The sequence below is a fragment of the Bacillus rossius genome (assembly GCF_032445375.1).
Source record: "Bacillus rossius redtenbacheri isolate Brsri chromosome 4 unlocalized genomic scaffold, Brsri_v3 Brsri_v3_scf4_2, whole genome shotgun sequence".
NCBI lineage: Eukaryota > Metazoa > Arthropoda > Insecta > Phasmatodea > Bacillidae > Bacillus > Bacillus rossius.
In genome coordinates this window covers 20,340,880-20,354,090 of record NW_026962011.1, presented here as the reverse complement: position 1 = coordinate 20,354,090, position 13,211 = coordinate 20,340,880, and the positions used below count along the sequence as shown (strand labels likewise).

Below are 13,211 nucleotides of genomic sequence, written 5' to 3'. Positions count from 1 at the left end.
TCAGTTAATATGCAAAAATAATACGGCATCCAACCATCATCGAAAGCGTGAGTTCTTGTATGAGTCTGTAGGAGTAAATTTTAGATGTTGATCGCGACAACGAGTAGCATACCTCGTAACGGAAAGGGCTTCTTAAAGAAACACAGCAGACGGATTCAGACAAACTGACACAAGACCGCTCTCACGGGCACTTAAGAGAATAACAAATGCCGAAAGTCGACGAACAGAGGGAGAAATAAAAGCTAACTAACGACCCATTTCGGAAATCATCTTCTTTTCAAACTGCCTTTGCTCCGTTTTCTTTCCCCCGCGCGCGCCGAGCGGCATTTGAATAAAACATTTTCTTCGGGCGGTTGTGATAATTATCGACGGCGAGCGAGTGCGGGTTTGCTTACTTGGCAGGTCACTGCCTCATAAACTGGGGCCACCATCCCCAGCAAGAGTAATCACTTTCCTCGGGGATCATCTTACGTTGACGTACCGCTGAAGTAAACACGCCGAGAAAACCTAGATTGCCCATGCGACGGCAATTTCGAGCGCCATTATTCTTCATCTTGCCATAATGAAAGTACAAATAGAGTCGCCGGAAGCTCAAGAACCAAATAACAGCGCGCAACGAGGACAGAGAATAAACAATTTATCTAGGAAATAAGTAAAAAAAAAAAAAAATCCGTACAAACATGTTTTCCCGTGATAAAGATTTTGAAAATAAATAAAAACTGCATATTTACGAAAACAATATTTTTAAAACAGCACGATCCCTTAAAATCACAAAGACACGAAAAATCGTTTTTGTTTTGTATTCCGTAGAGCTGTATGTCTGGATTTATGAAATATATATATATTGCTTGATATTGTTTAGGAAAATGCGAAAACCAGGAAAATATAAATGAATAAAAAATAATTCACAAACATATTAAAACTATTAAAAACGTTGTTATAGTTCTGCAAATTCTTAATCTACACAAATTTGAAAACAAAGCGCTTGCTTCTTCTCATGAATAAATAAATATTATATTATTTTATATTTACTTTGAGATCAAGTTTAAGTTTTAACCCTAAGTTGGTCTGAAATAACTGATTTATTTTAAAACCTGGCAAAACTTTTCCTAGTGTTTATAACAAGGCTGAAGATAAACATGAATATGCACTGGTAGATTTAAATTCATATAGTGCAAAGGAATTTTTTCCTTCAGAAATTCTGATTAAAATAATGTTTGGACACACGCGATAATTTTATTTCTTTAAAATATTGTAGCATTGGTAAAAATTCAAAGTAAACTGAACATGTTTATCCGAAATAAAATGGTTCATGACCATACAAAAAAAAAACACGGCACAAAAACGAAGAAAAACTCAGTACTAGGAACTAAAATAAAACAAACATCAAACCACCCCAATGCGACGGTTCGATTACTTCTATGCCACTGATGATCTAAGGGCTTTATTGCTTTTTTTTTTTATCCAGTAGCTTTTCGTACCATAGCAACCGATTCAAGCCGCACGCGCGCAGGCTTCGCAGTAATAAATATGCGAAACCATCACTGAACAGCCTAATTGCCAGGAGAAATCTCAAAAACAGTGTTTCATGGTGGACGCAGTTGGTCCGAGTATTTGATATTCCATTACTTGTACATTTAAATAAAGTCAGTGTCAAATTGCTACCTTAAGTTTAATAATTTAAAAAAAAATATTGTTGCTGTAAGATGTGCAAAAAAACAAAAACAGAAAAAAAAACACGTGGTTTTGTTTTGTAAATTTAATTTGCAGGCTCTTTGAAAATCACTGGCTCATATGCTTCGGGGTAATTGGACACAACCTGACAAGCAAAGGAATCACCATGGAACGTACGCTCGTAACTCAATCGGCGAAGCGCCAGAGGACGAGGACGGTACGAGCTGCGATGATGAGACGATGAGACGATGAGAAACAAGACGAAAAGAGACGGAACGACAGGGGGAATCCCTCGCACGCCCGACATTTCAAGCTGCAATTACACCAGACGAGACCCTTTCGCAGAGATATGTCTCCGTGGTCGCTGAAAGCTTCTCTGATCTGACACGAAAATAGTTCTTCTCGGGACTATATTTTGTGCTTCCCTTGCACTGCCGTCCGCGAGCCCGCGCGTGTGGTACGCCTTCTGTCGACCCACGCGAGCATCCATCTCGCTGGAGATGTGCAGCACAAATCACGACGATTGATGTGACCTTTAATTATACAGCGCTCTTTAGAGCTTCATCGGCTGAGTTACGAGCGTACATGGCATCGTATTTTGTTCCTGTCTTTGGTCTACTCGACCCCTGCATCAACAAACACTTTCTCTTCAGCACACTAAAGAGTCTCTGTCGCTCACCAACACGACACTACAGCACATCAGCTAGCCGATCTAACTGTTGCAGAAGTGTATACGTTCCTCCCCCCTTGCCGAATACTAGAACGTAACATTTACTTAGCATTACACCGCATACCAGCGCACACACAGGCCCGTGTACACACAAGACACGCACCTCGCCCGTTGATCCAAATGATTTGAAAAAAATAAGAAGAAAAAGAAATGTGCGGTGTGCATCTGAAATAATCTGCACAGATTGGTTCATAGAAACCAAACACACTAAATGCCCCGGCTGGCAGAATGATGGATCGGCGGTTGACTCTTGTAAGGCTGGGTTTATAAACTAATACGCAAGAAACGCAAGACGAAAAACGTCTAGCAATATAACTTCAGAGTATCCGGTTTACAAACTACGCAAGGCGCAGAAACGCAACGCAAGTATTGTTCATGTTCCAACTTTCTTGCGTTTTACTTTTCGGCTTGCGTGTTCGGCGGTAATATTGGAAGTGAAGTGTTCAGAAAACTTTTAAAGTCGTAGAAGTTACGTGTACAGAAGGGCACGATGCTGTTTTAACTATAAACGTGACATTTCCGCTCGTTAAACTTTTGCACAGTAAAAGAAAATAACAATTTTAAATATTATCACTGAAAATTTCATAAGTTTGAATTATAAATATGAATGATAAAAAGAAGCTAGGAAAATTTTTTTTTCAACTGTTTTACAATTTATGCTTGTAGGTTGGTGACATCTTTCGACTTGCATGCTTATTAACTTGCATTGATTGCGAGCTGCTGTTTTTCGTCACATTGCTTGCGTAATTTATAAACCCGGCCTAACTGTTGTAACGACGAGACCTTACGGGGCGTTGAGCCATTTACTTTTGCGGGGTCCCAAAATTTTGGAGAGAGACTTCATCGGGAAGAGGGGGCTTGACGGTCTGGAATAGTCTTCTCCTGGTAATTGTTTAGGAATAAAACCATTTAAAACAGCGTTTTTAAACCAAATTCGAACTTAAATTTCAAGGAATGTTTTGCTTATTTGTATCAGGAATTTATGATTTTTTTCTCTAATATTATACTATTTGCCAGCACTTTAAATGACATGCTAATACCAATTTAACACTCGCTTTGTTTGTCTTTAATGTCCTTATGTGACACAGAAAACTATTTAACAAGGCGCGGGTCCCGGGGGGTCACTCGACTCCGGAGCCATGGACCCACCGCTGCGGCGAGTACTCACGTTCTCGATGATGCACACGAGGCTGATGGTGCTGCCCTCGCCGATGTGGTACTCGCCGCTGCCCAGGATGAAGGCCGAGGGCACCACCACGTGCAGGTTGAAGTAGTGCGAGATGGTGCCCGAGCCCGTCGCCACCTGCACAGGGGAAACAAAACGGCAGCGATAAAAAAAACACCGAGAAACAGTTTGCGCGGGAAACGGTTTGCACGGCCGCGGAATTGGGAATTTTCAGGAGACGGCATGCCGTGTGACGTGGTTGAAGTCACTTTCCCAAACCTCGCCAGCACCGAGATGTTCTGCCCGAAACATCTTGGAAATGGTACTTGATAACTTCAGACGATGGTTGGTAAAAAAACCCTGTAACTTTCATTTAAAAAAAAAGCGCGTGTATCTCAGTACACGTGTTAGAAGTGAAACTACCTTTTCCATTCGAAATTAAGACTTGTAAGTATACCGGAAGGGATACAATGTCAGAGAGAGAGAGAGAGAGAATGAATACAATTACCTAATAATGATCAATTAACAATAAATATTACTCACTGTTAAAACATTCTCATCATAAAGAAAAACTGCGCATGTTACTGTTTCTTCAAACAATTCTGCCATTTGGAACACGCCAAATCTCTAAACGAAATGTGTAGTTAAATTCCAGAAGTGCGAGTATAGTGAAAAGCGAGATCAGCGAGAAGGTCAGAGACCCCCTAGCGAGAAGCACAGACGCGGGGCAACGGGACCGTGTGTGTGTGACTGAGTGGCGCGAGACTGTGTGTGTGTGTGTGTGTGTGGACAGACGCCTGGTAAGGGGCGAACCACTGTTGAGCCTAGCTCCAGTGAGGTGTGTGAACCGTGGACTGGACAGGTACTTAGTGATTTGTGAATATACATTAAGTGTGATGATTTAATTAGTAATGTATAAATTTATAGCAAACAAAACTGTAATAAATTAATTGGGCTATCCTTACGAAACCTTTCTCCTCACTCGTAACCGTATTAGTTACGCTTTTACATATTTCATGTTTCTAACTAGCTATACTTCAAAATTCTTGAAGGGTATATTTCAGAAGGAAAGAAACACAAGGGCGCCACACTATGGCACCATATTGAGAAATACTTCTTTTTTGTTGCTCGGAAAACCATTATGAAGGCGCGTGACTCCGCAGCAACGTATTTGAATGTTAGCTGGGCGCTATTTCGGCAGCCAATTAGGATGAATTATGCTGTGGGTTTATATGACGCTACAGAAATTCATGGAACAATGTTCGCATTTGTAACTTTAGAACACTGAACTTGAAACTTGATGGAGTACATATTTTCCAAATATTGTCTTGTGTGTTGTGATTGGTTGGTTGGCCCACGGGGCTGCCTCCCTTTGTTTTCACCTTTGTAAAGGAATGTAGCGGCATTGTTCAGACAGTTAAAAAATCTTTGAAGGATTTCAATATTAACTTTTTTTTTTTTTTAGTAATCGAGCGATGAATTTAGTGAGGAATGAAGTCATCGTGAACTGTAGGGGGTATATAAATCGTGATCTACTATGTTTTGGCTGAAAATAATTAAACAGAATACTTTTTAAAAACATCTACATTTCGCAAAAAGAGAATAAAATATTTTTCTATTGATTGCATAGTTAATCCTAACTTTTAGTGAAAAGACTAACCTCCAAAATAATAGTGACAGGACCATTTACACTTCGTTTGAGAGCTGTTAAAATTTTAGGAAAGTTACTTGACACGGGCTATATAGTGAGTCTCTCGCGTCGCCTGTCCCAGACCATGTTTGCGAGCAGGATGAGGACAGACGGCAGAACTCGACGTTTCTGAATCCTCGAAGGCCCGTCTCGTATCTCCGCGCTAAATTATTACCGGACGGTTTTGCTTCGTCGCGTGTTCCGCAGAAGAGGCAGGGTCGTGGTAACCCCGTCCTTCTCGGGGGACGACCTCCCCCCCTTCCCCCGGCACCCGGACCCCTGGCTTTGGCGGGAGTTCCGCAACTGAAGTCGAGAGAGCGCCAGTGTAGGCGCCGCGTCATCCTGATTCCTGTCGACCTCGCGAGCGACACGCGCGCTGACGTCATCAAGCGACAACTTTTGGCGTCATTAAGCAATGACATTCTTTAGGGTAGCAAAGTTAATACATCGTCAAATTTTGTACTTGATACGCAAAGTGCAGGTAAACTGCTAGGGGCGGTATTATAATAAGCTCTGCCTTGCTGGGACACGACAGTAACCTAACCCGCGGACCGTGTTCCAGAACGTGTCGAAACCGGTCCTAAGTAAGGAATGAAATCGACAAAAGTTTTTATAAACAATCCACTGCGCGAGGCTGGAAACTGGTTCCAACGCATTATAGCGGACGTTTCGCATCCATCGTTACAATTGTTACGTCAAAACTCCTAGAGATAGCAGGACCATCGCACAAAAATATTGAACCGCCTTTCTAATTTTCTCGAGTACTTTTTAAGTTGCGATTATTTGTTGTTATGACTTGTTACATATAAAATGTATTCCGGGATAGTTTCGACATAAAAATGTTTTAGATGGCACAAAAATACAGTTGGTAAGTCCTCCGATGCTCAAGATATTGAATGCATACTACGAGTTAATGGCGCCAGACACGGGTCCGCCATTTGGACGAAAATAAAGAAAAAGTGAGCTCTCCGCAAGCGCTGAATTTGGGCAATATATCGAAAACGGATAGGACACCAAAATCCGTTCCCTAACAAAATGGGACTGGCCGTGCACTAGGAATGCGGATAGGACACATGTGTCGCATATTCAACACCTAGCCCCTTATTTTTGTGTCTTGGAACACCGGCATGGGTGACTCTGGAAGTTGAAGAAAGAACGACACGGGCAAATATTTCTTTTTTGGCCCAAATTAAATTTTTTTAATGTGTGTGTATATTCTCCAATTTGACAACAAAACGCGCCAACCAATGCAAGGAATAATTTATGTAACTGTTTCGAAAAAAAAAACGCTTAGACTGAAAGGATGATTCATGCAGGCATGAGTTCCGTGCCAGGGGATCGTGTGGGATGACCGGAGTAGTTTAGGTGGCATTACACCTCCCAGTATAATGAAGTCATATATTTTGAAAACAAAATAAAATTAATGGTCTCATAACGCTCAGTCTCACATGGCGTGTTCGTTATTTAATTTTGTTGCAATTACTATTAAAAAATGTATCTTCCTCTAAATTGATTTCAATAGCTTGCCTGCTTTTTTGTAGGGTTTCGAAATTTCTCAACAGATATTTTTCACATGAATTTCCGACAGGAATATGAATGTCTTTAATCTAGAATTGGTTGTCACTTCGGCTGAGAATTCGACAACGATTTAAACTCGTAAGCTATCAGAGCTATAGAGTTGAAGTAAATATATCTTAGTAGAGAAGACTTCGCTCGTGGTCGTTACGTATGCCTCACCCGGTTAACATTTGCAGTAATGACGTAATGAGCGTTGGTGGGGAGCGTCGAATTGAAGTCAGTGAGAGCTGTGACTCCGAAAGTAATAGACAGATTTGCGTGGTTTAAACGTTACGTTACTCGTGAGTCAGCACTGAGTGATGCTAGTTGAGTGGAATAACTATACAGTTAAAACTTTGGTTTTGGAGCCATTAATCACAAAATGCCTAAGTGAAAACTGGTTATGTTGGATAAAATAAAGAGAAAACAAGCGAAATCACCCGAGCAGAAGCAATTAAAAATACGGAGAAGTGTCGTAGGTATCAAATGAGGCAAAATGTAGCCGAGAGAAATGAACCAGTGGGACAAAATGATTCCCCAAACGAGGCATGAAATTTGCGCTCGAGCGAGCCTCAGCCCTATACCTCGCGGGAAGCGACGGGGAATGAATAGGCCTAGAATTGTTTTGGTAATGGACGTGGATACGCTCTCTGAGAATTCTGATATTGATATGGAGTCAGTTGAGCCACTGGTTGTGAACAATGGGTCGAGTTTGTCGCGATGGAAATTCAAGAAACAAACCCCTGGTGGCAAAAATACAACCTACCCAGAATTTCACTTCACGTTTTTTTTTATTTTTTTTTCGAGCTTAAAATAGTCACGCAAATTTTTAACAAATTGCGTAACCTTTTACGAGTAAATATCTGTGAAGAAAATTTGAGACTAAATATAAAATACGAAGGAGCTATCACGATAAATACACAGGAAAAATCCTTTTAGTACATAACAATAACGACAAGAAAACTAACTAAAAAAACAAAACAAATAAAACATGGCATGTGACAGCGGATCTCAAAAAAGGTATTTTATCGCATATCCGACGACTTGAAATATGACTATCAAACCAACGGATTACACTGTAAATTTTCTTTGTAAATGGAACATAAAAAAATAAATTAAAATTAGTGATATTTGTAAATTTGTACATCTTTATGAAAACTATAATACTACAAATTAATGTTCGCATTTATACTGGGTTCAGATTCTTACCCGAGCATCTATGCTTTGTCTTGTCCCAGTACCACCAACAATTAAAGTAAATTGTAAACCGTTCCTTGAAGTAACTGCGCACGTGATAAGCATGATACAACAAAATAAAGTCAAATTATTAAATAATTGAAGATCCGTTCCGTGGTTAAACAAAAATGCTTGAATAAAACATCATAAGAAATACTCAGTAGGTACTATCTAAAAAAAACAGTTTTTAATATATGCGAACATAACCGTTACAATATCTCTTGTAGTACTACAAACTAATGCTAGAAAAACTGGTTTCCGAAGAATTCCTTTGTAAAAGAACAGGATAATAGATTCATTGATAAATTTTGGCTATCGTGCCAATTCTGTTTTGTTAGTTTAATGGAAGCGTGTGAAGGAAAGTTTGGGGGGGGGGGGGGGGGGACATCACCATGATCGCCCCTCCAGTAGGACCGCCACTGAGTCGGTAACGGACCACGTGCAAGGCTCGGGGGTTGGGAGCCGCAGCGGGTGGAAGGGAGACAAGCAAGCAGGCTCCCCCCTGGTCACAGATGCTCTCTATGGAGTGCGACGCGCCGGCCCGCGCGGGTGGTTATGGGCGGCGGCTGCTCGCTGCTTGAATATTCACAAGAGGCTTCAATCAATTCCCACCCTCCCCCTCCTCCTCCTCCTCCCACCATCCAGTTGCGGACCAGTACTGCGACTCGGTGATGACACGCAGAAGGGAAGAGGAAACCTCGCGCCGGTCATACTGGTTCTCGGGAAAAGTAGGAACGTTTCTCCTCCGTTTCCCAAATCGGAGACGGCAAGCGGAGATAACTTCTTAAACAAGCACCCGGATTCTTTGGAGTAGTCTGGGCCAGGGGTTTCGGCAGACCCTTCGAGTGAGACGAGCCAAATTATTAAGTAAACACATTCTCCAATTTATTGGATAGCCGCAACACGTGTTTTTTTCTCTGTATCTACGTGGAATTTTAAGACCATAAAAAAAAGAGATCAAATCACAATATTATATTCACAAAATCACCGCAAAGTCTTCAAAATAAACGCTACTTAGGGGGGGGGGGACACGTAAATGTAAACAATATGGTAGATATTAGATGGGACCTACTGCTAAAACAAGAAACACTAAATTAATAATGAATAATTAATCATGAAAATTTTGTTAGGCTTTTGTTTTGTACTGCGGTCTGCCGACCCCTGATCTGTGCCACGTAACTTGTTTAGCATTCACAGTCCTCAAAAGTAGAACCACGTATAGTTCAGCCCTGTTATTCTGTCAACATTGTTTTTAATTGCTATGGGAAAAAAAAGCAACAACATGTGAGCTAGTCTTTCCAGTACCCGCCAGAGATGTGTAGACACATAACCTCGGTAACGAGCAAATTCATGTGATCTCATGTTGCAAATACACTTATTATAAAAATCTTGTATAGGAAATATAACGTAGAATTATTTAAAATCATTCCGTACTTGATCAATATATACGAACATGATGTTCTCAACAACATTTCTTGACTCATATCACAAGTAGTTTCCGCATCCGCCTCTAGTATTCGCTGCCGGCGCAGCTATGTCAACTATCGAATCATTTCATTAGCACACCAAAATTTAAATTATAAAAATTAAACGGCACCAATATAAGCAAAAAAAAAAAAAAAACTAAAAAACGCTGAATCCCAGCTTTCGATCTGATTTTCGATAAGGAATTTGGTTATATTACTGCTTATCTTGTTAGAATTCATTATAAACCATTAATACTATGAAGTTTACCTTTGTCTTTGTGAAATTTGATTCGCGTCATCCGCAGCACCGTGATTACACATTTCCGTTTCGTGCGACTTCCGTTCCATTCTTGAAATTACTTCTATCAAAATTCCGTGTACCGAGAACTAAGATTTTACTACGCATCAAAAACACTGGTTACTTTGGAAGAGACAGTTGGGAAATGAGTACCACTGGTCCTACCTTAAGAACCGTCATATTTTAGATAAGTTACGTGGCACAGACAATATCACCCGGCCAAAGCTAGACGTTGATCAAATTTATCACCCTTGAGAGCGTGGGTTTCAGAGAAGGAAAGGCCACTACTTAGCAACTCATATATAACATTTTTATTTATTTATTTATTTATTTTAATCCTCAAATTTATGATACTGCCACTGTTTTGATATCAATCTACACATTCTTAGGAATTACGGGTTTCGCGTGTTTTATATATTTTATTAAAAAATAAAAGATACATACGAAGACTGCAGCCATGTACAACGCGGCTACCTATTACATTGCGCAAAAATACTTACTATCGAACCAGTTACTTCCAACAAGAAATAACACTTCACTCATTGCCTACTTATCACAGCTTTGGCCTTCTTGTAGCAGACAAGAAGAGAGTATAAAACAAAGACCCGTGGGAAAATTAGTAAAGTGTAAAATAAATCATTAAAATTTTGAACATTTTCATTAAGATATTTACAATCAATATTTACGTTACATTTTTTTTAAGTGAGTAAAAATGTATAAATACCCTAAGATTCATGCCTAAAATACAAAAAAAAAAAATTATGCATGGTTCAGTTAAAGGTAGAACTTCATTTTTCATTAAAAACGTGTTTATTTGTGCTTGTCTGGGTTCGTAATTTTAGAGAGAGGAAAAAAAAAGAAGAAAAAAAACACGCCGAAAGCAGACGGACGTGATCAAATAAGCCTATATTTCTCAGGGGCGAAAGTCAAAATTTCCATCGTGTTATTTTGTGCGCTGGTTATTTATGGACGGTTGTGTTAACAACGTGGAGTAGCACGCGCCGCGCTATGTTTGGTCAAGTAAAATGGCACGTTTCTGGTTGATTGATGGTTTCGTTGCTGTCATAGTTTATCACATAAAAAGTGCGATTTTCGATTTGCTGAGCATACGTATTAAAAAAAAAAGCAAACCTTCAGCCGACATGCTGGTTACTGGTAATCGTTTGAAATGTGTAGAGGATTTCAAAGTTTCATTTAGGCATATGATTTACAATATTTTTTAGTTTTATATAAAATTTATAATTTTATTTTTGTACTCAAGCACTCACCACAATGGGTTTTGATTATGAAAGAGCCCAATTACGGGCATGGGATTTTAAATAAATTCATACCTATTACCATTCCACCCCCCATTACAAAAATAACAATATCACTACAATTAAGTAACTAGTTACTTGCTGTGAGGCACGGGACTTTGCGGAACGCAATGGTAAACATTTAAAACCAATTATAAGATAACTGACACTTTTTATAGTGGGTTCAATTTTTACGTTTTTTTACGATCCAAACTCTTATAAATTACTAAGTTTTAAGCAATTAAATTTTATAAAGAAAATCTTGGTCGGTATATTTTGTAATAATTATACACTACTTGCCAGACACGCAACCGTTTCCAAGTAAAACTGGTTGCATTGACTACTGTTTCTTGTTACTATATGTTTCCATCTGACAAAACATTGGCGAAAACGAAGTGAGTAGCAAAAATATTAGTCTGTTCCCTCCTGCGCTTTAAATTTTTTTAAAATTAATATTATTTTAATGTTTAACAGCTTTTGCCAACGACTAGGCACAGTTAAAACAATTAAAAATAATAATAATTCATTTCTGATAGTTCTCGTTATCTTCACAAATACAAACTATAGTGTACAAAATAAATTCGCAAAACGGACATTACTTAACGCAGCTTAGGGGAGTCTCAAAACACACCCATGTCGGTGCCTCACTTACGACTATAGCCAAATAACATACACACAAGGCGCCCACCTTGTCGAAGGTGTACCTGAATTATTAAGTCTGGATGATAAGCGCGACGCTCACTGGTGCATCTTGTGCGGTATCATCTCTAAGCGCAAGGCTTTGGACTGGTGCGCAGTCTTTTCATTGTTCATAGAAAAACTATGAAATTTGAGTGGTAGCCGTAACATTAGATGGCACAGATAAGAAGGTAAGAAGGAAGATAAGGGTGCTTTCAAGAATCTGTACTGGGAGTTTCATGCATAAAAAAAACTCTGAAAACACACGTGAACGCTTTTCGTATACATACAATCGCGTGGTTTCTTCAGGCAGTTGGGGGCCTTAAACACTTAAGCAAACTTCTAACCTTCACATGACTTACCAATAGAACTGTGGGAATCAGCTAAAGTAAGTAATTGATCAATGAGTTTTTTTTTACGAATGTCACTTCATGGAATGTGCGCTTTTATTTGTTTGACATGATAACATAGCCACACACTTTCAGGGAATCCTCGAGGTTTGAACTGCGCCGTCCATACCTGGGGTAATTCCCCGCCATGTGCTGGGCCTTGAGACCGAAACCACGCAGTAACATACGGCGTGCATTTCGTTGATAACTGTAGCCTCAAAGCCATGATGACAAACTCGCGAGATAACCAACAACAGTCAACACTGAAACTTAGGAAAACTTCTGGAGAAAATTCCAAAGGTTTTCTCCTTGAGAATTTCCTCCTACTATGTGTGTGGCCAACTTTAGGGCCTAATTGGTAACATGACCCCCCAAGATTACACGGTATCAGCCTATCTTAACCCACTGTGCTTCTTAGGACTGGAGTCCAGTATGTACACTATTTGTTAGTACTGGGTAAGAGCAGTCGATCTAATAGTCCGGCACTTTTAAGAGACTGAATACTGGCGTCACCGGTCAGGCATTGAGGACATCTTTCCTTAACGTCAAGAGTGCCCCCGCCGGGGCGTTCCTATGTGGGAAAAGTGGCTAGCCTAACCTCCAGCTAGCATCAACCCACCCACTGTACTGGCCCTTACATCCATCACAGACCGGCTGAATCCATCTAGGTCCCCCAATCTCAGTCTCAACCAGAGAAGATAAGGATGCTGGCATTCCCCTGTATCCAGAAGGATATACTCTCCTAATCACAATCGGGAAATAATTAGGGCCCCGGCTATAACGAGAGACTGAAGCAAATCATGCCAGCATCGCTACCATCAAAAACCTCCCACTTCAATCAGCTAACCAACTGTGTCCTTAATAGGGATTAGGTCTCGTCAACTTGGATTTTTCCATATTTTTGCTATAAATATTTTTTGAAATGTTTATCTTAATTTTTGGCATGTCAAGGCATAAATTATACCTCCCAGAATGTCTACACCTTGATGCAAACACAAAATTACTAAAATCCTCTAATCTATAAGTACCGCGA

At 39.9% G+C, this 13,211-nt stretch overlaps 1 protein-coding gene across 1 annotated transcript in view; it reads right to left on the bottom strand.

Annotated features, from left to right (window-relative positions):
- Nucleotides 1-13,211, bottom strand: part of LOC134542327 (hemicentin-1-like) — a 369,603-nt gene that overhangs the window by 84,120 nt on the left and 272,272 nt on the right. The window contains exon 6 of the mRNA XM_063386475.1: nt 3,573-3,707. Within this exon, the coding sequence (XP_063242545.1) occupies nt 3,573-3,707 (135 nt within the window). The remainder of the gene's footprint in view (nt 1-3,572; nt 3,708-13,211) is intronic.